General features: G+C 63.6%; 2 protein-coding genes across 5 annotated transcripts in view; both read right to left on the bottom strand.

Moving 5' to 3' along the window:
* The window catches only part of SIN3A (SIN3 transcription regulator family member A), a 36,669-nt gene extending 33,454 nt beyond the window's left edge, over nucleotides 1–3,215 (bottom strand). For 2 of the 3 annotated variants that reach the window (XM_076348496.1, XM_076348498.1), the window contains exon 1: nucleotides 1,808–1,872. The gene's annotated coding sequence lies outside the window, so the exon portion shown is untranslated. Of the gene's footprint in view, nucleotides 1–1,807; nucleotides 1,873–3,179 lie in introns of those variants that run through there. The other variant, XM_076348497.1, reaches the window with a different exon arrangement.
* Nucleotides 3,216–6,434: 3,219 nt separating this feature from the next.
* PTPN9 (protein tyrosine phosphatase non-receptor type 9) lies at nucleotides 6,435–19,898 on the bottom strand. Of its 2 annotated transcripts, none has more exons than XM_076348494.1 (13): nucleotides 19,810–19,898; nucleotides 14,935–15,078; nucleotides 14,348–14,437; nucleotides 14,113–14,237; nucleotides 13,233–13,338; nucleotides 12,454–12,564; nucleotides 11,394–11,722; nucleotides 10,895–10,988; nucleotides 10,718–10,787; nucleotides 10,053–10,131; nucleotides 9,660–9,810; nucleotides 9,344–9,551; nucleotides 6,435–9,026 (listed from the first exon to the last, which is right to left on the bottom strand). In XM_076348494.1, exons 1-13 carry the CDS (start codon nucleotides 19,840–19,842, stop codon nucleotides 8,800–8,802), a joined length of 1,767 nt encoding a protein of 588 aa, XP_076204609.1. In that variant the 5' UTR covers nucleotides 19,843–19,898; the 3' UTR covers nucleotides 6,435–8,799. The 2 variants fall into 2 exon arrangements, with proteins under 2 accessions (XP_076204609.1, XP_076204610.1); XM_076348495.1 differs by lacking the exon at nucleotides 19,810–19,898 and adding an exon at nucleotides 17,592–17,944.
* Between the last annotated feature and the right edge of the window lie 1,830 nt (nucleotides 19,899–21,728).

The following is a 21,728-nucleotide window of genomic DNA, read 5'->3' as shown; positions in this document are numbered from 1 at the left end:
TACCTTCAGCCGGGCAGGGAAGAAAAGACCCTAAAAAGTGGTTTTCTGTTCCCAGAGATCCAGCACGGGCTGACGCTAGGCTGCCAGGGCACTTTTATGTGATGAAGGAAGCTTACATGTGCTTTAAAATTAGTACATTAACATAAGGTGCCATTTTATCATACAGTATTAACGGCACAACGTTTTAGAACAACGTGTACCTCCTTGAAAGTGTATTTAAAAAAAAAATTACAAGTTCGGACCGGAAGATGAAGTGCAGGTAGAGCCATACTGAAATTAAGTCGGGCATTTCCCACTTGTTTACTGACCCCACACCTTTTAGCACGACCGATGAATATAAAAGCAACGAGTTAGAAAAGAAACGTAAGGCGTTAGGTCATCCTTAAGCTACACTTCAGCGCACGAACCAGGTTTTGATTCCTCTGGACAGCGCGGGAGCTTAAAAATCCACGCACAGCTCGAGACGCCTTCGATCACTAGTTCCAGCGCTATTTTAAACAAATTATTTTTTAGTTTCGTATCGTTTTAGTGGTGCAAATAAATGCATTTTTTCAGGGACGTACCCTTTCCATCAGTGCACTGAATACACGTGTTATTTGCACAAATAACGACAACAGAAACTCATCCTAAACCTGGGCCAGGAAAACACAGAAAAGACAGTATTTAGCTAAGTAGACACCAAGCACGCTCGTATTTTTAAAGCTATCTGAAGCCCACGGCCGGCCTCCTGCAATCCCAGGAAACAACCTAACGTAGTTTCTCTGGAGGTACAGCCGTCCCAAGAATTAAAAACCCGGGCTGAAATATCAAGTGCAAGTCTCCGACAAGTTCAAGGCACGACACCGCGCGGAGCGGACGCGTAAAAAAGGATGCCAGCTTGCTATTAAGAACGCTTAAAAATTAATGCGTGCAAGAGGAGCTCTCCGGTTTCCATGTATCCGTACATCGCTCCAGCGGGTCCTTACGGATCGCTGCGGTATCGAGCCGAAAAACTGCAACGACAGGGGCTCCGAGAAGCGACGGGGGAACTCTCGGCGACCCCGGCTGCCGTTTTCGGAGGAGGCACGGGCGGCGGGGATCGGTCCCGTGCCAGGCGGGAGGCGCTGGACGGGGTCCGAGCCGGTGGAGAGGTACAAGGGGCGGCGGAGCAGGACCCCGCCGGGCGGCTACTGAGCGGCAAAACGCTTCCTAGCGGCAACTTCTCCGGAAAGTCGGGGCGGGCGGGGACGGACACCGGAGCCGGGGGAGCCCCGCGGCCCCCCCCCCCCCCCCGGGCTCCAGCCGACTCTCGGGACCCCCCGTCGGCCGGGCGGCGCGGGGAGGAGCTCCGCGGGGGGAAGCCCCGGCGGAGGACCCAGCGCGCAATGCGGCCGGTACCGGGGGCGTGCAATGCGGGAGAGAGCTCGCGGGGGGCGGTCCCGCCGCAGCCCGGGAGCGGCACCGGGCGGAGGGCGGGAGGAGGGGCGGAGGGAGGCGCCCGCCTCGCAGCGCGCCCAGCGGCCGCCGCACGCTCCGCCCGCCGCTCCCGCCATGCCGGGGCCGGGACACCCCCTCGCGCCCGGCGGGGCGGGGCGGGGCGGGAGGACGCGCGATCGCCCGCGCGGGCCGGGGCTCCCCGGGGAGCCGCGCCGCGGGCACCGGCCCCCCCCACCGCCGCCGCCGCCCCCCCCCCCTCTTCCCGCCCCCCCCGCCGCCAGCGCGCGCGCGGCACCGGCGCCAGGCCCCGCCCCCTACGGATCGCCAGAGGGGGCCGGCACCGGGCCTGGCGACCCCCCTTCCCTCCCGCGCCCCCCCCCCTCCCCCTTACCTCGAAGCGGGCCCTGGCAGCGGCCGAGTCTCCCTCAGGGTCAGGGGGCGGCGGGGCCGCTGCGGGCCCCTCCCGGGCGGGCGGCGGGGGCGGGCTGTCCCCGGTGCGGCGAGGTGGGGGGGTCCCCGCGCCCCTCCTCCCGGAGGGGGGGGGCGGGCGGGGGCGGCGCCGGGGTCCCGGGCGGGAGGGGGGGGGGGGCTCGGCGGGCGGGGGGGTAAGATGGAGTAACCGTCTCTCGGCCGCCGCGGCGGAGCGCTGCCCGCTTCTCTGTTCCCCGGGAAATCCCGCCCCTCCCCGCGCAGGGGGGGAGCCCCGAACGCCCATTGCGTACGCCGCACGCCCGTCAGCCTCGCGCCCAATCGCCGCCCTGGTCCCGCCCACCTCGCCCGCCCCTATTGGCCGCGACCCCCAGGAAGGGGATGTGGAGAGGAAGGGAGGGAAGAGGGGAGGGGGGGAGCGACCGCCGAAGAAAAATGTCCGTATAAGCAGCGCGCCCCGCCCCCGTCCCGCCTCCTCCGCCGCCCCATTGGCGGCGAACGAAAAGCACCAGCCAACCGGCGAGCGGGCAGCGCGACCGTCACGGCGGGGACCCCGCCCACGCGGCGGCACTGGCCCCGCCTCCGACCGGCGAGGCCCCGCCCCCTCTCTGGGGAGCCCTTTTGTGGAATGTTTACATCGGCCGCGGCCCGCGCGCGCGCGGCCCCCTCCCCCTCACGGCGCGCGCGCGCACGTGCTCACCGCCCCCCGTCCGCCCCCCTCCGGGCCCCGCCGCCAACACCCCCCCCCCGCCGCCGGTTGGCGGCGGGGGGGGGGTGTTGGCGGCGGGGCCCGGAGGGGGGCGGACGGGGGGCGCGGCGCTGCCTTTTGTCCCCGACCCCTTCACTTCCGGGATGGCAGCACCCCACGTGGGGCGGGTCGGTTACACGTGGGGGGGGGGGGGGGGGGGCGGGGGGAGACACACTCACACACACGCACGCACGCACTGAGCGGGGAGGGGGGGGGGGGGAGAGGCCCGCGCGCCGCGGGGGCGTGCCCGCCGCCCCGCGGCCAATGGGGGCGGGGGGCGGGGCCGGCGCGGCGGCCGCTCCCCCCCCCCCCCCGCCTCCTCACACACACTCACTCACTCACTCCCCCCCCCCCCCCCCACTCCCCCCCCCCCCCCCCGGCGTCGCGCGCTTCCCGCCGCGCGCTTCCCGCCGGCGGCCGTTGGAGCGCGCGGGTCGCTCCTTCCCTCAGCCCGACGGCGGCGACGGCGCCGGGCCTCCTCCCGCCCCCGGGGAAGCAAATCCCGGTCTGTCGTGAGGCGGGGGGCGGGGGGGGGGGGCGGTGGTGGTGGCGCGGGGAGGGGGGGTGGAAAGCAGCTGTTACATACCCTCAACGCGCAGGCGAGGAGCCCTGAATGGAGGGGAACTCCCCCCGGGGCGGATTGGCCCCGCGACGCCGATCGTCACGGCCGGACCGCCCACCGGCGGGGGGAGGGAGGGGGAGCGGGGGGCTGAGGGAGAGGCCTCAGCGTGGAGGGCGGGAGGGAGACTGACCCCCCGGCCCTGCGGCAAACCCTGCCCCCGCGGGGGCGGGCGAGCCCTCCCCGCTCCCCGCCGATAAAACACGAGCTGCAGACGGGGCAGCGGCTGCGGGTTTTGATTTTCTTTGATTTTTATCCCCCCCCCCCCCCTTCTCCCGGGGTTTACAAAGTTGTGGAGGGAGTTGCTGGCTTCCCCTCCGCTGCAGGCACCGGCCCCCTGCCTGCCCGAGATCAAGGCTGGAGGAGCCAGGCCTGGCCTCGGATTAGCTGACGCCAGGCCTGCTGCTCGCCTGGTCACCCAGAGCACGCTCAGGAGGGGGAAAAATAAAAACGCACCCGCTCTAAACGAATATTAAAATACGTATTTCGCGCATCTTCGCTCAAACAAGGTCTAAACCTCTTGTGGTTTTTTTTTCTTTCCAGCTGCTTTTTCCCTTTCTCAGCTCTAACCCCCAGCCAGGGCAGGGAGCAGGCGGCCCCCGGGCACTGCCATGAGGCCAGCACATGCAAGACACAGCAGAGGAGGATCTCTCTCGCCTCTTCAGCTTGGAGCTGCAGCTCGGTTTAGCTGCTGAAAGGTCTCTGGCCAGGGGTGTTTGAACCTGCACGGGCTGCTGTGCTGCTGGGGATCGAGACCGAGTCTAGGAAGCTGGTGGCAAGGAAGCAGGCGGGCTGAGAAATGAAGTGCTCCGGAGCCAGGCTGTTTCCAAATTCCCAGGGCTCAACACGCACTGGGCAAATTACAAGCACTAAAGTCATCGTAATTAGCAAGGCGGCGTGCATGCAGCCAAGAAACCCAGAAAGCCAAATGAGACAGGTGGGCACAGGGATGGCATCGCCACTTTGGGGTTTCCCTGCAACGGCTTTAAATCCTGTTTCCAGCCTCGACCAGCGCTTTGGATTTCGTCTGTGGGCTTGTTTCCTTTTAGGATGGCCCTGCTGTGAATTTTGCTCGTGGTGATTGACACCCATCCCTCCAAGCCCTTCCCCTGCCCTGGGGCACTCCGGGGAAGGGGAGATGCTGCAGGCAGGGCAAGGCAAACCTGCTGCCGGTTCTCAGCGGCCCGTTTCTCCCACCGCTCTCCAAACAACGCAAAGTTTTACTTTCCAGTAACACTTGGCTCTCCGTGTGAAGCGGACATTTCCACAGAAATCCGTATTTCTGCTGCCGAGCGGGACCTGCTGGCATGGGGAGGAGGAATGGATGGATCAAAACCTTGCGTTGTGCAAGAGGACTGAAAATGCTGGCTTTGACAAGAAGCGCAGCCCTGGAAATAGTCGTGGGGGGTGAGCGGTTGGGGTTTTTTTTTTTCCCCATGGAAAATGCTTACAACTCTTTCCTCCGCCACCGGCGCAGATGGGAATCTTCATCCCTCCTCGAAGGCAGCTGCCGAGGTCTACGGCAGCGGCGTATCCGAGCAGTTCCCATTCAGAGCCGGTGTCGGTGATCTCCCTCCCTCTCATCTTCACCTGAGCACAGTTTCCTCCAGGTTAATCCTCCCCCTGTGCTTCCCCCCCCTGGGGTGAGCCCGATGGGTGGAGGCAGCCGAAGGAATCCTCTGCCCCAACTTCTGCTGTCATTTGTCTGTCGAAGGCCACCAAACTGGTTAAAAATCCCTAATCCTCAAGTTTAAAGTCCAAAACCACTGACCGCTGATCTTATCACAAGAAGAGTTGGAAAGGGAAACATTTTAAAAGTCAAAAAAGAAAAATTAAGCTTAAAAAAAATACACATATTCAATGTGAACCTGAAGTGCCTTTTGATTAAACACCCTCCAGAACCACGCTGCCTGGTACTCCTGCCCTGACGCTGACAGACACCCAGGACGTGGGTCTCCTCGGAAATGTTTCGGTTCTCTGTGCCCACATCGTATGGAATTAAGCTAAAAGGTGCAGCCGCCTTTACCCACGCCCACAGTACGGGCTTGGTTGGGATTTCGCAGCCTGCGGAAGGGAGACAGGGGCCCGGCACACCCGTGGGGCCACGCGGGACACTTGGCACCACCTGCAGCTTTCGGGTCCGGACCCGACACCTTGCTGAAAGCCCCGCTGGGCCAGGGAGGGCCACTGCTGACAGCACAGGCTTGAAAACAAGCTGCAAACACCCCCTTTTCTGCACGTGTGCCAACAAGAAAGGCCAGCTGGGGTGAAGAACGAGTTTGGCAGCGAGGAGGGAGGGAGGGCCCCAGGATCCTTCCTCCCGAGGACAAGGGGATCCCTCGGATGCTGGAGCCACCCTGCAGCGGGTGCTGGGAGGGAAACTCGAGGCCAGCCTGAGCCGGAGGAGCCGCTCTGCAGGTCAGACTGCGTGGGCTGACGCTGCTCGAGGAGCACAGCGGGGCAGAAGATGGTACCTAGAAGAACGGGACGCTCCAGCTGAAACAAAACCACTCCACAGGCAGGACGCGCACGGCTCCAGGTATACTCAAAACGCCCACCTCTCACACAGCCACAGGCGCTGGGGCATGCATCCCCTAAAGACGGATGCCCCGCTGCCTCCGGTTCTTTTCCAGCCATCCAGCCCACGCGTTTGGCCTCGGTTCGGCATGGCCAAGCCTGTCCACGCCTCGAGCGCAGGGGAAAGCTTCCCCCCTCTGCCAGTCCCAGAAAGGCGCTGGCCTCCTTGGCTTTTTCAGACTCCAGCTGAGCAAACACAGGTGCTGCTCTTCCCACCCGCCGACGCTTCCTCTCACCCGGGAGCCTCGCTGGGGACGGCTGCTCTGCTCTAGGGCACGTGCTTTCCCGCTGGCTCTAGGGCTTGATTTGCACCAGCCACCTCTCTTCTTCCCTCGCCCAGAAGCCTCAGGCTGCAGCTGCCGCTCTGGGACTGGCATCGCTTGCACCCGAAGGCGCTGGGGCTGGCTGTCAGCCCAGGAGCAGCTCAGCCATGCTCCCCCCAGCCGTGCCTGTGTGTTTTTGTGCCCTACACGCCTGCTCAGAGCAGGTCCGGCAGCACAGAAGCGATGCCCTCACCCCCAGATGCCTTTCCCCAACGCTGCCATCGTTTCACAGGGGCAGTTTTGCAGAAAGCTCCCAAACACGGGAAGACAGCGGACGCTCCCCAAACCACGGCTGTACCTGCCAGGGAAATAACACCAGAAGTGCCCAACAACTCCATTCCTTTAATCTCCGCTTCCATCCCTTGAGCGTTACATGTAGCAGCAATGGGATCAAGTGTGTCTTGTTCAAATTAGCAGCCGCCCATCCTTTTGCTGTTGACAGCATTGCATTAGAGGCAAACCCTCCCAGCCGCCCCGAAATCACCGTGCCTCCTGAGGTGCGGGTGGCAGCAGGCAGATCCCACGGCCAGCCCCGCTTGCTCGGCCTCCCCATCCAGGGCACGGCGCTGCCTCTCCAGCCGGGACCCAGAGGCTCCTTGCAGGCAGAGGTTTGGTTTCCCGGCCTGGTCATCAGGGTGGTCAACGCACCCTGGGCGCTTTCTAAATAATTATTAACAAAAATAGATAGGAGGAAGGTGACGGATGGAGAAAGGGACTATGCAAAGAAGAAGAGGCTCTGAAGAACCCGCTGCTCGGAGCGGGACAGGAGATTGATGCTTTGGGGCTCAGCGAGGCCCTGGGAAAAGAGGCAGGAGCTCGGAGGGGGGTGGCTTGTCCCCCCCGCAGCTAACGGGGCTGCGTACGGCACGGCCCCTCTTGCTGCCTTCCCTCCTGCCATTATCCTGCCCGCCCAGGAAAGCTGCCTGCAGCCTGGTTATCTCTCGCAGGGCCTCACCCAGGAGCGGGCTGGCCGGCTCTTAGGGCTGCTGCCCTCAGCCCCGTGCAACTCCTACCCCGTGCCCCCCGGCACAGTCCTGAACGCAGCCCTCCGCCCCCAAAGCGCTTGGGGGGCTGCGGCAGGTCAGTGTGTCCCCAGGGATGGGGCCAGCTTGCCTTTGGGGACCGCGGGGTGTGCAAAGCCCTAAACTCCCCCCCTTCTCTCCTGCCCCTGACCAACTCCACCACGAGAGCTAAGAGGACTGACTGCTCACTGGTAGTATATTTATATGTCGATACAAATCAAAACAAAACCAAACCCAAAAAGTAACAACAACAAAAATGTTTCTCTGAACGAGAGCAAAATAGGAACATTTACAAATACTTCTGGCTCTGGCTTGGATCAAGTTAATGTTAAATACAAAAAAAAAAAAAAACCACAAACAAAAACCAAAACAAAAAACCAACCCCCACCCCCCACCCCCAGATTATAAAAAAATAAGAATATACACATTCAAAGAGCTTATTACAGTATAAAGTTACTGAGGCCCGGCTGCTGCCGGGCAGCGCGGAGGGGCGGGTGGCCAGGGTGGTGGCAGGGGCTGGGGCAGCCGTCCCCGGTGGGTGCTGCTGCCCCAGAGGGCAGCTCGCCGCCTCCCGAGGGTTTTAGCTTTTTTTTTTTTTTTTTTTTTTTTTCTTTTTTTTGCTCAACGCTTTTCCAACCCGTGACTCACGGAAGGGCTGGGCCGGCGGGTTCCCACTGCCGGCTTGGGAAAGCCGAGCAACCCGGAGAGCCGGTCGATCCCCATCCGTCCCCATCACCTCGTACCTAGTGACTCACGTGGCTGCGCCCCGAGGGGCAGGGGCAGCTCCTCAGCCCCTCGGCCAACCCGCCTGCCGCGGCCAAAATCCTCCAGATCCTCCTCCCGGGAGCAGAGCTGCCCTCTCCCAGCAGGAGACGAGGATGAGGAAGATGAGACAAGGAAAGGGGGGGGGGGATACCGCCGCGCATCCCCGTGCCTCCCGCGGGATGGGCACAGGAGCGGGTACCGGGTCCCAGCGCTGCCCACGAGGAGCAGGGGGGACAGGAAAGGGGGGAAAAAAGAGGCGGGGGGAAGACAAGACAGAGCCAGGACCAAATTCACCGCTCCAGAGATCACAGCGGTGAGACGGCAGGACAGCGGGGACCCACAGGAGCTGCTAAAACGGGTGCTTGTATATATGTATCTATATAATAGCCGGGGTTGGGCACAGCGAGGGTATATTATATACACACATACATACAGACACACAGACGTAGTGGCAGGTAAGACTGAAGTACGTGCCTCTTCCTAAGCCCCAGGCCAGGGCAGGACTGGAAATACATTTCCTAGGGCTTTGCAAAGCCCCTTCTCTAGATACATTTTAGGTGGTCCCGACAAAAAAAAACAACAACAAAAAAAAACCAACCAAACAACTCGAAGAGAAGAAAAACCACCTCCCCAAACAACCAAACCCCCCAACGGAAATACGGCGGAGAGGAGCGAGCGCCTCTTCCCGCGCCGTCCTCCCCCCTCCCCGGCGAGCGGCAGCCACCGTTTGGTTTGAATAAGGCACAGTTCGATAGCAGTGCTAAGAGTCGAGGACGGGCAGCCGCCTCCGCGCCCCGGCACCGCCGTCCCGACGGCTCTGCCGAGTCCTGGCGGGCGCGGAGGCGGCTCTGGCAGCCCCGGGAGGATGGGAAGCGGGGGTCTGCGGGGAGGTGGCGGGTCTCAGTGTCCCGGCGAGCTCTTCTCCTGGCCGGCCCGGCTGTGGTTGGCGAGCAGCAGGCCCTCGCGCTGGGCGTGCTCGAGGATGGCGGTGTAGCAGAAATAATACTGCTCGGGGGTCTGGATGCTGAAGGCGCGCTGGGTCCGCATGCGCAGCACCGTCTGGTAGATGTTCAGCGTGCCCACGTCCTGCAGCTGGGACAGGCAGATGTCCAGCGCGCAGAAGGTACCTGGGGACAACGATGGGGACGGCGTTGGCCACCAAAGAGCCGTCACTGCCCCTTGCGAGAACCAGAGCGGGACAGTGGTGGTCCTCGGCCCCCCACCAACCTCCCGCACGAGACCACGGGCATCGGGAGAAGTGGGGCAGACTTCTCCCAGGTCCGATGGCTGCAGAAAGTCCTGGGGACACGCATCCCTGGTCAACCGGCTTGCAAACGCACCACCGGTCCGGGGGATGGAAATGCCCCCGGGGAAGGCTGGACTTGACACCCTCCCCCCCCCCCCGACCAAGACCTCCGCCCCAGCAGCGGGGTTACCCCGTTACCTGTCCTGCCGATGCCGGCGCTGCAGTGCACCACGACCGGGGGGCCCCCGGGGTGACCCTTGAAGCGAGGTCCCAGGGCGCTGACCGCCACCCTCTGCTGCTGCTTCACGGCCCCCAAAAAGTCGATGAGAGTGGCCGCGGAGGAGGGGACGCCGTAATCCGGCCAGCTCAGGTACTGGAAGTGGGACACCAGCCGCCGCTCCCTGGTCTGGGGGAAAGCAGGGGGGTTAGACCCTCTCCCCCTCCTCTGACCCTGGCCACGGAGGACTCCTGGTGCCCCCGTGCCATCCCCCACCAGGCAGCTGCGGCCACACACCTCTGAGCTGTGGATCTCCAGGATGGTTTTCTTGTAATGGTTGAGGTTCTCCACGCCCAGGTTGGTGATGGTCAGGGCCCCGAAGCACACCTGGAAATCCTTCTCCAGGGGCCAGTACTGGCCGCACTTTCTCCTGCCTCCCTCCTCCAGCCTGGGAGCAGAAGGACAAGCTGGCGATGTCCTCCTCGCCCCACCAGGGACATGCCCCGTGCCCCCCGGCCTCATCCCCTTGGGGATCGCACAGGGACCTAGCAGTCCATCCCTGATGCGGTGTCCCCACCCTGCGGGGCTCTGGCTGGCGCCACGGCTGCAGGGTCACTGCAGAGAGCGCAGCGCTGCTCATCCAACATTTTGCAAAGAAAACCAGGGCCGTGCTCTGCCCGGGGCACTCACCGGGTCGTCATCACGATCACCAGGACATTTTGCTCCCACACCATGCGCCAGAAGTCACCGTAGGTGTTTTCCAGAGGCCCTGGGGGGACAGTCCGCACATCAGCCCAAAACCTGATGGGTTTGGGCAAGCCCCTTTGCCCAGCAGCCTCCGCCAGCCCCCCTCACCCTCCCCACCCCAGGGGACCGCAGCCCCCTCCCGGGGAGACCGACCTCGGTGCACATCCACCAGCCCTGCCTGGAGCTGCCACCGGTTTGGCCCCCCCAGCACCGAATCCCTACGGTTCAGCACCGATCCCCCCTCTCTGCTCTGTGCTGCTTCATCCCCGGGCAGATGCTTGTGGGGCAAAGCCAGCTTGTGGGGCTGGGTTTAGGGGCAGGAGAAGGGGGCTGCCATCACCGCTGCTAGCAGGGGTCTGCTCAGCCCAGGACCCGACCTGTGGGAGGCGGCTGAAGGAGAAACTCTGCTCTCTCCCAGCTGGGGACTGGGAGGGGAGTAAATGCACCCAGAGGGGCGTAAATACACCCAGCGGGGAGGGGGACTTGCCAGGCAGTGCCCTCCTCCCGGGTCATCCCCCCCCAGCAGCCAGTGGCTGATGCTGGGCAGGGAGGTGAAGCCCACGTGTGCATCAAGAGCAAAATAACCCCTTGGCAGCTCAGGGCCGTACCCTGAGTCCCGATGTAAGCGTTCCTCTGCTTGTAGCCATCCATGAAGCTCGCGTTGATGTAGTCGGTCAGCTGGGAAGAGAAAAGCAGGCACCGCATGAGCCCTCCGGAGCCCCATGGCCAGGACAGCTGCAGCGGCTCCAGGCGGGACCTCGAGCTTCCATCCCGGGCTGGCTCACCTCCGGGCGGCTGTACGGCTTCGCCAGCTTGACACGGGTTTGGTCCAGGCAGGGCACGTCCCCGTACCGGTTCTTCTCCTGGTTGTAGGGTGCCCTGGGAGGCAGGGGAGAGGGGGAAAGAGAAGCAGGAATGTTTTCCAGGCTGGAAAGGAAAGGCAGCATCCCTCCCTCTGCACAAGCCTCCGGCGTCCGTAGCCTGGGCTCTGCTGCCATCACCTGGCCAAAGCCTCGGGAAGCGAAGTCCCGGCCAGGTCCTCGTCCCCGCTGTCCCCTGCGCAGCTCCCTCCTACCCACAGCAGCTGCGGGAGCCGCAAAGGGGGTTCGCAGCATCACTAGGCCAGGGGTCTCCATTGCTAACCCAAAGCACCGCACCCCAAAGAGGCAGATGGGCCACCAGCGAGCAGCAGAAGCGCGGGGAGGAGGGGGGACCCAGCTTTTTTGGAGCGAGAGAGGGGGGCCCCCATGCTGGCCCGTACCCGGCTCCTTCCCCCCGACTCACAAAGAGCAGACAAAGGTGCCGGCTGGGCTCCTGCGCCGAATATCTTCATACTCTTCGTAGATGCCCCGCTTCTGCTTGTGGCTGACGTGATCCAGCAGCTCCTGGAGGGTGATGGACTTGGGCCCAGGAACGTGGACGGAGCCGTTATCTTTGGGGGCCACCAGCGGCACCAGGATGAGCTCGTCCAGGGGGTCGGGGTGCCCGTTCTGCTGGGGCAGGAACCGGCAGTTCCAGCTCAGAGGGTCCAGTTTGAGGGACCCCCCGAGGTACTCGGGGAGGCACTCCCGGGGCAGGTGCTCCTTCAGCTCCGACATCTTCACCATCTGCACCTGCGGGAGGAAGAGGAGGAGCAGGGGTGACTCCCAGAAAGATGGAGACTGTTCGCTGGGGACGGGGACAGGGATGCCAACGGTCTGGCGCGGTCCCGATGGAGCCCGGAGATTTCCCCCCAACAGCATCGGGGTCTTCCCCCTTCCTCCCCTGTCCCGGGAGGGCACCCAGGGGAACACCAGCGGTGGGTCAGGGCCTGGCCCTCCCTCGTACCCCACAGGAGCCCACACCGACACCCAGCTCCTAATTTGCAAGTGGCTCCGAGCTCCTCCCAAAAGCAGAGGGGCAAAGTCCAGCCCAGGGAGACATCGGGCTGGAAACGGGCTCTATCAGCAGCACCGCTGAGGATACTGCTTTAGGTATTTTTGGCTTTGCCAGATAGGGCCTGAGCGCAGGTATGTAAGTTCCCCTCTTCTCCTGCGTGCTCAGCAGAGGTTTCCCTTCCCTTTAATCATTTACCATTGCCTCCACTTGCTGCTGCTGGCAGCCTCGCCGCAGAGGAAGAAATCGAAGGCGATTTCAAAAGGGGCTCAGATATTTGCTGAAAATACTGAAACAGCTTAGCCCCTACGAAACAGGCTGAGAAAGCCTCCGTTTCCCACGGATTTAGGCTCAGCAGCTTCCAGCGGACGGGGCTGAGGGGTGCAGCCTGTCCCAAAGGGAAAACAGCCTCAGCCCTCCCTGCCGAGGGTCCCGTGCTGGGGGGGGGGTGGGGGGTGGGCACGCTCACCCGCTCCCGCAGCTTCTCCTTCAGCAGCAGGCTGATGATGGAGTAGGGCACGCGAAACCACATGGGTGCTCCCACGATGAAAACCTTCTTGAGCCGAGCCGGGAAGGCACCCTGCGGGCAGGAGGGGGTCAGATCCATGCCGCCGGGAAGGAACCAGTCCCTCTCCGCGCTCTGCCAGGGTGGGGGGGGACACACACACACGTCCCAGTAGAGGTGACGACCAGCAAAGGAACCCCGAGGTGGCAATGCCGCATCCGAAGCGTGCCTCGCACAGAGCCGGCAGCCCACGGCCGCGCTTATTTTTATGCTCTGATACGGAAACAAATTATTTCCTTGGGATTAGGTAGGCAGAGGGTTTGGCTCAACCGGGGAGAGGTGAAGCCTGGGAGCTGGGATTTGTATGGAGAACACACCCTGGCCAATATTTACTGTTATTTCTTTTTTCCGGAGAAGGGAGGAGGCACAAAATGCCAGCACGATTAAAAAATAATTTGCATCTGTTTTCCCAAAAGCGCTGCCAGCAGCTGCGAGAGGAATCCGGCACGGGGACAGCTGATCCCCTCCCACCCACAGGACAACGCAGCCCCGGCCGGGTCCAGCCTGGCAGGCTCCCAACGCCTTCCTGAGGTCCTACGGGGCTGGAGCCGGTGCTCCTCATCCCAGACGTGGTCAGCGTGGTCTGGCACGAGAATTTATGCCAAAACCACAGGACTTCACGTACTCGTTGAGCGACTGGCCCGCGTGACATCCCCGGACACTGGGTCACCCCCAGCCGTTACCTTCAGCAGGTTGAGGATCTTCTTGCTGAGGTCCAGCTCGAAGTTGGTGTACTGCGAGCCCGCCATGTCGTAGATGAACACCAGCCCGTTCCTCTGGGTTTCAAAGCTGAGAGGGGGGAAAGAGCAACGTCAACCCTGCAACAACCAACTGCTCGGCTCCTGCATGAGCAGATCTGCCCCACGCTAACCTCATCTTCAGCTTGCTGACCCCCAAAAAATCCCCTTCTGTGCTTCCAGAAGGACTCACAGACCCAAAGCTTGTTTCTGCATTTCCCAGCTGCTCCAACTCCTCTTCCTACAACCCTTATTTAAGCCTGGCTCATGTCTTAAGCCTGTCTCAGCTGCACCGCCCATGATGGGCAAGTTCAGAAATGGAAAGAGCCCAGCAGGATGAATGGGACATCCCGGCTTTATATTTTTGGCAGGGCTCATGTTACGTCTCGCCGGCGGCGGGGCTGCCTCCTCCCCGGCCGAAGCCTGCAGGAATCAGGGGCTTTGCTAAACTGAAACCTGGACATGGGCAGGGAAAGGCTGCGAAGAGCCTGGTTCAGGGCTCGGGGGATTTTGCTGAATGCCTCCATGGGGATGACTGGCTTGAATTCAAACCAGAGGAAGACAGGGAATTTCAAGCCATGGGGAGCCGTGACCCCCTTCTCTTCCGTAACCAGAGATGGGACACCCGGAGGCACGCAGACAGACTCAGCCACAATTTCACCTTCAGGAATTCACATTCATGGGAGAGACGGCACATCTTTTCCCTGCGAAGCCTTTCGGAGGGATTTCATCAAAATCTCAGCAAGCAGGAGCATCTCCCCTCACCCCTGGGAGGGAAGGGGCTCCCCGGGGACCCACCACCGTAAGACATGGTACCCCGGCTCACCTCTCCACCGCTCGGTCCAGCAGGTAGAAGAGCGCCTGGAGCACCACGTGCTGCACACTCTTGCTGGGGTGGTGCAGCTTGGCCGTGAAGAGGGCGATGGAGGCTCCCGAGGGGTCCCGCACGCTCTGGCGAAGAAACAAGGTCAGGCTCCCACGGCACCCGAGGACGCCCGCGCGGAGCGGAGCCGGGACGAGCCACCCAGGTGGGGTAATTCGGGGGCGACACCTCCACCTACCAGAATGGTGAACTTGCCGCTGAGTAGCTCCGAGCGCAGCGGCTCCTCGTGAGGCTTCAGCTTCACGATGCCTTCCTTCAGCCGCGTCTCCTGCGGGCAGGGAGCTGGCGTGACGGCTGGCACGGGCACCCCAGCCCTCCACCCACCATCATGTCCCCGTGGGGCACCCAGCCCTCCGAGGGAAGCCCCAGCAGGGAAACCTCCGCTCCACAGCCCCATTTTCCAGCAGGGGATTGCAACCGGCTGCAGCACCACAACTCCCAGCACGGGGAAAAGCAGCTTTGCAAAACCGGGATGGGAAAGGTATATATGCATATATACCCTTTATATTTGGGGGGATGCTCTGCAGGCCAGCCGGGAGGGCACCCTGTGAGCACGCACGCTGCTCTCAGCGGAGGGGAGGAGATTGGGGTCGGCGAGATCTCCATGGTGACTCGCCTTGGCTGAGAAAGGATTTTCCAGCCGGCTAAAACCCATAAGGGAGGGTTGGGAAAGAAAAAAAGCAAGGGGAGGGTCTTCTTGGGACCAGAGATCTCTCACAGCGTGGAAAGCCCTTGGCCGGGGGGGACCCGGCCCCGCTCGCTTACCCGGTAGGAGTGAAAGAGCTCGATGGCCCGCAGGACGTCGAACTTGCGGGCCATAAGGAACTTGACGGCCACGTTCCAGGACAGCGGGGACACATTGTACTGGCCCGTCCACTTGTTGATCTCCTCCAGGAACTGCTTGGTCGCCTGCGGGAGAGATGAGGGGCGACGGGTGAGATGGGAGGAGGAGGAACACCCGAGGAGCATCCCTGGTCACCGTGGGAGCTACACAGTCCTCGGTGCGCAGGCAGGGGCTGAGCACGGCTCGGCAAACCCAGCAGCTCCTCGGGCTAAAGCAGGGAGCTCTACAGCAGGTACCGGGAAAGAGGGTAAGGGCAGTGGGGATGGAGATGGAGGCAACACCAGCGCAGGGAGGGAAGCAAGTGGTAGGAGTGCTGGCATTGGAAAAACGGCCTTGGGGCTGGGGGGGACTCGTGGAAGGGAGAGGGGGAGCAAAAGGAGGACTTTACAGGCAGCAAACTCTCGTTCAGACACAGCAGCCCGGGTGCAGCGGGAACCCATCAGCCGGCAGCGGCCTCCCGGGGCTGCAGCTCTGCCACAGAGCAGCGAACCCGGCCGTGTGAACACGGGTAATGAGCAAGACGGGCATCGAGGGCTGATGCTTCAACGTGCTACAGGACATGGGCCAGCTCACCCAGTAAGGCCAGTTTCACACAGCCGAAGAAGACCAGACGAGAAGGGTTCAGTCCAGGGGGGTCCCAGGACGCTCCCACTGCTCCCCACAGCCCACGGTCCCATAACACGCCAGGGACATCCCCACGAGCGCGCTCCCCTCCCAGAGCACTGGCACCGCACGCACCCGAAACCATGAGACACCGAGAAAGACACTTTTCCAATCCAAGCGCTGACAGAGCAGAGTTTCAAAACCCAACCTGCAACCTCCCGGCAGGCTTAAAGCCTCGAAGGCAAGCGGAAAAAAACCCCAAAACGTATTACTTTTACAAGCTGTGTGGGCTCGGGGTTTCTGAACGCCTGTGCTAATGAAAGCAGCTTTGCTTTCTGCCGCATATTGACCCCCTTGTCCCACACAGGCACCCCGAGAGAGACGGGGCAGCACGGCCCAGCCTCCCACCACGTACCGCTCAAAGGATGCGGGCAGGATGGAGGGGGTCCCCGAAACGCTCCGCGCTCCCACCCGGGCGCACCCCAAAACGGAGGAGTTTCCATCCTCGCAAGAGTGGAGGATGACGATGACAGCGCGAGGAAGAGGAGGAGGGACGGTGAGCACTGAAGGCCGGCTCTCGAGCAGGGAGCGCGGGAAGGCAGCGGTGTTGGATGTCACGGCGGAGTAACTGGGAACTATTCAGCCAGAAAAGCTCGTTGGCATTAATGACTTCCGACGGGAGGAAGCGAAGGGCCGGGGTTTATCGGCAGCGCGAGGCTCGGCAGGGGCAGCAAGCACCTCTCATGGGACAAGCCGAAGGAGCCCGGCTTATCCGAGGGGTCTCCCCGCAGCCCGCCTGGCATCGCAGCAGGCGTTTCTGGAAGGGGTACCAGCTCGCCCAGCTGCTGGAAGCCGCTAAGGGCCAGCCCAGACCCCCAGCACGTCGCAGCCAGAAGCTCCCTAACTTGGTATCGGAGTCCCGCAGAGCGGCCGGGCGAGCACCAGCCGGGAGGGAACTCACAGCATTGGGCTGGATCTGCCGCCAACAGCGCTGGGAGGAATGTGAAAGCGGATTTCGATAGCCCAGCTCCAAGCCCTTGCAAAAATCCCCTTTAAACGTCGCGAGCCCTCCCGGCGCGGCGATGTGCCACGGTCAACCGGCTACGGTTTGGCAAGCCGCATCGGTCCCCCCACCTCTGCAATTGCTGGGGGCAAGGGACTGGAGGGGAGCGGGCAAAGGGGGGAGCAAAGGAGACAGGGCGTTATACACCCCCCTGCCTCACATTCCTAATTCCCAGGCAGCAGCCAGCGGGAGCTTTTCCTGGGAGCTGTACTTACGGGACACCTTTATCCCCACGGCTTCATCTCCAAACAGCCTCCACTTCGCCAAAACAAAAGCAACTCTTTCATGGCCCAAATATCTAACGATTTCTCCTCCGTTGAAGAGGGACAGGAAAACAAATGGGGCAACACAGAAACCATCTTCAGCCTTAACACAGCACACACATCCACGTGTACGTATACAGAAATATATCCTATCCATAAGCTAAGATGGGGAACCTCACCGGCCGTACTCCCCCTTCGCCAGGGAGTCCCCCGGAGCCCCTGGCCGCCCAAATGCTCGGGCTGGGCTGGAGATGCAAACCCGAAATAACAGCAGAGCCGTTCCTTCCCCAGCACGTGCGGGATGGCACAGGGACGAGCGCCAGGCACACAGCCACCACCCTCGGACGGAGCCCGGAGCCGACGCCGCTCTGAGATGGGAAAGATGCCCCGAGATGATGGGAAGGACGCCCCGAGGGGCACGGTGGCAGCGGGGAGAGGATGCAACGTGTGGCTCACGTCTCCTTCCTCAACGTCTAACCCATCACACTTCACGCGATCCCACTTCCAGCACCCATCACAAGGGATGCTGGGGTTTTTTCGCAAGGGGGAAGACCCGGGAGAACAAGCGCTGGCTTTGCAGGGCGGCTTAGCCAGGAATTCCAGCTTTCCCCTGCTTTCTTCGGGAGCAAAACTAAATCCCAAAACTTACCAGTGCCGGCGTTCAACGGCAGGCGAGCTAGGAGTTACTGAGCTGAGCATCAATATCAGCCGTAGCTCTGCCCCCCCTTGCACACTCCACCGGGTCTCACCATCGTTTCTGGCCCCGCTCCTACACGGATTTATACAGGTGTTGAGCCGAGCGCGGCAGCGATCGCTCCACGTGCCGAAAACGAAGCCTGTGACCCAGAGCCGCAGCAAGAAGCCCCGTTTCTGCAAGCGACGGCAGCGCTGCGAGCAAAATGGTCCGCGGCCGGGCGTTTGGAACAATGCTGGTCTTTGGAGCGCTGGCGTCATCGAAGTCCCCGCTTTGCTGTGCCGGGGCAGGGTGGTGACAAAGCCACCGCTGCAGGAACACGGGGGCTCTTCAAGCCCTCCTCCCCCGGGCTGCGCAGGCAGCAAATCTGTCCTCCTCCTTCAGCCCGGCGGGGGGAAATAAGTCCTGCAAAAATTGCAGCTGGGCTGAAAACCCCCAAGGAAAATCGGTTTGGCTCCTCTGGTCCCTCTGGAATAGGCTGGGGAGGGAACTGTGGAGATCCTACGGAGCAGGAGATGTCCCAAGGCTGGCAGGGAGCGGGGAGGGGTGAATTCCCCCCCCCCCGGCTTGCTGTTGGTAATGGGGGAGAGCGGAGCGCGCGGAGGAAATCCTGATGGTCCCGAAGAGGATGAAGGGATGGCAGGAAGGGGATGTCCCAGCCCCAACCAGCACTTACCCGTGAAAAGAGAGAAACTTCCACTGTTTTGGCTTCCAAGACATCGAGGGGCAGCACGGAGGGCAGCCTTCCCACCCCCCAGTCTGATGGTCCAAACCTGGAGCCGTTACTGCAAATATCCCTTCATCTTCTCCATCCAATATTCCCCCACAAACCAAACATCTCGGATCCCTCTCCCAGGACGCCGGCTGGGGGAGCCCAGCCACGGCTCTCGCTGCAAACCAAGCTCCCTGCCAGAGCAGGGTCTTCTAAAGCCGCGTTTGCCGGAAGCTTTGCCCCCTCCACGACGCAGGGGAAACGCAAATCACAGGCACCGGCGGGGACATGGGGCACGAACACCTCCCACTCCTTGAGATTTTATTACCCTGGAGATAGCAGTACCGCTCCCGGGAGCGGCGCTGATAAGAGGGAGGTGTGGTGGAGGAGAAAAGCCTGGGAGCACTGCATTTCCCGAGCACCAGCGCGGGCTGCAGGAGGGACTCTTCCAGCTCTGGGCGAGCACTCCCTGCGGGGGCATGGGGGTTTTGGGAAGCCGAGGTCTCCGTACCAACCCTCCTAAAACCCTCCGGTAGAAATGAAGGATGTTTCAAAAAAGAAAACCCAACAACCAAACAGAAAACTGACCATCCGCTCCCTTCCGCCTTCGCATTGCGGCCCCCGAGGCCAGCAAGGCGGCGGATGCGACGCCGTGCCCTCGGCCAGCCCGAGCATCACCGCGGGGCTGAGGGGAGCCTGGCTTCGAGGCAGCCTCCGGCAGCGTGCCCAGCCCCGGCTCCCGGGCTCCGCTTCCCCGTCCGGCGGGGAGCCCGGCGGACGTGGCTCAGGGCGCAGATGCAGAGCCGGGTGGGCATCCCCGGGGATGAGGACAAAGGAGGGGAGAGCCAGAGGTTGCTCTCGCCATCCGACGCGCCCCGGCTGGGTTATCGGCCCCACTCCCCGAGCTGAGCAACATCCTCCCGCGGTGACGCAAGGCCGGCGGAGGAAGCCGGGACGTCACGGGAGGCCTGGGGCGTGGGAAGCGCGTGCACACGCATCCCCACGCCAGCCTGCCCACGGGGGGGAGGCCTGCGAGGAGAGGCCGCCGGCGCCCGGGGGGACACGCCAGTTTGGGGGAGCATGACCCCAACCCCACACTGCAGCACCCCTGCTTTACCCTGGCACCCACGGCGCAGGCCCTGCAAAGGCCTTTGGGGTGCGCGCTGCGCGGCCAGCTCTGTCGACACGGGGGGCTGTGCGGGTGGGGGGGCTTTGCAGATGGGGGGGCTACGCGGATGAGGAGCTGCCCAGATTTGGGGGGGGGGGGGGGGGGGGGGAGGAGGACGACTTTGCAGATGGGGCTTTTCTTGGGGAGAACCGCCCCGCTGGCGAAAAACAGCGCCGCAACCGGGGGTAGCCAAAAAACGGGGAGGGGGGCAGCGCACGGGGTCCCGCCCTGCCCAGCCCAGCCCGGCCCGGCCCGGCCCGGCCGCGGGGAAGGGGAGCCCGGCGGGGACCTACCTGCTCCTCCTCGGCGCTGAGCTCCGCGGCCATGCTGCTCGGCGCGGCCCCGCTGCCCCCGGCGGGCCGTGCCGGGGCCGAGCCGGACCGAGGCGGGCTAGGCGGCGGGCGCCCCGCCGGAGCCCATCCCCGGGGACCGGCGGCTCTGCGGGCACCGGCCCCTCCCGGCCGCCGCAGGCTCGGCGAGAGCGGCTCCGCCCCGGGGTCCCCGCCGAAAGTACCGAAAAATTTAAAATAAATTTTAAAATAATAATAATAGTAATCAAATCTCTCTCTCTCGCAGCCCCCCCGGGAAGTTTCGCTCGCCCCGGGGAAGCGCCGCTCGGCTGGGCTGGGCCGGGCCGGGCCGGGCTGGGCTGAGCTCCCCGCCCCGCTCCGCTCCGCTCCGCTCTGCCCCGGCGGGGGCGGCGGCAGGAAGCGCCCGCAGCCCCCTCCCCTCCCCTCCCCTCCCCTCCCCTCCCCTCGGCTCGGCTCGGCTCGGCTCGGCTCGGCTCGGCCGGCCCCGCCGGGCGGCGGGAGGGAGGCGGGCAGGCGGCCAGGGGAAGGCGGGGGACAGGAAGCCCTCCCCGGCGCGGGGGGAAGGGGGGGGAGCGGGGGGCGCCGCCGCTTCTCGGGCCGGCAGCAGCGAGGGCAGCGGCCCTGGCAGCTGCCGGGATGGAGACGGAGGAGCCGGCGGAGCCCTGCCTCTCCCCTCCCCTCCCCTCCCCTCCCCTCCCCGGGCTGGCTCGGCTCTGCCCGGGAGGGCGTCGCGTTCCCCGGCATCCCCCCAGCTTCGGTTACAGCCTCGGCAGGCGGTAGCACCGCTGCCGCCGCTAAAATGGTGGCAGGCAGCCCTGCCCGCCGTCCACCGGCGCTGCCCGCCGAGGGGAGAAGGGCAAGCCGGGAGGCGAGGGAGGGGCAGCAGCGCTGGAAAAGGGCGCCTGAAGACCCCCGGGGCTCTGCCTTCCAGCCCGGGACACCTTTGCGCCCAGGCTTACGAGGGACCTTCAAGGAAACCCAGAGGCCGTGCTGTGTATTTGTGCGAGCCCACCACCCAGCAAAGCTCCCCGGGGCCCCAAATCAGCCTTTTTTTTTTTTTATTCTGGACGTGTGCTGGTACCTCCAAACCGCGTGAGCAGCGACCCCGGGACGGGAGCAGTCAGCCTGCCCCGAGGATCGGCTCCCCGGAGCAGCCCCGCTGCCGCAGCACGCGGCCTCGCCTCTCCCGCCAGCCCTTCCCGGCAGCTCGTGGCAGCGGCGTCCTCCCTTGCCGGTACTTCAGCCTCTGCCTCCCAGCCTTCCCCCGCGGGCAGGAGGGGCAGGCGTGCGGCCTCCCGCTGCGCAAACGGGAGCCCGGGATTTCCAGCCGTTTCTTTGCTCTCCCTCCTCTGCAATTCCCCGGAGAGCGTTCCCCAGCTGGGCACAGGTGTCAGCGCCCGGATGGAGAGCCCCCGTGCTCCTCCGGAGGGGCCGCCGGGAAGGAACGGGGACCCCGGAGAGCAGGGCCCTGTGCCGCAAAGCGGCGGCCCCACCGCAAAGCCAGGCCCCGGGACGGGGGGACATTTTGTTCAGCCGAGGAGGACTGCGTTGGCACCGTGCCCGCAGCCGGAGCCTTTGCACCTAACTCGGAGAAAATGGAAGAAAGGGCAGAGGGAAGCGGCTGGGCCCCGCGCTGGATGCGGGCTCGAGGGCTGGCTGGCTGTCCCCCAGAGCCCCAGGCCCCCTCCACGGGTTGAGCTGCCCGCTCAGCTCCCCTGCCCCGGACTAAAATTGAGACCCCTGAGGGGGGGGCGGGGGGGGGGGGGGGGGGGGTGACCCCTCCTCGGTCACTGCCGAAGCTGCCGACTGTTCCAGTCGGGAGCAGGGCAGGGAACAGCTGGGAGCCGGATCGCACCCAGCAAATAAAACAGTCACAGCAACAAACTGCGCTGGCCCCGGTG

The sequence above is a fragment of the Aptenodytes patagonicus genome, chromosome 10 (genome assembly GCF_965638725.1).
Source record: "Aptenodytes patagonicus chromosome 10, bAptPat1.pri.cur, whole genome shotgun sequence".
Taxonomy (NCBI): domain Eukaryota; kingdom Metazoa; phylum Chordata; class Aves; order Sphenisciformes; family Spheniscidae; genus Aptenodytes; species Aptenodytes patagonicus.
This window is presented reverse-complemented; position numbering and strand designations above follow the sequence as displayed.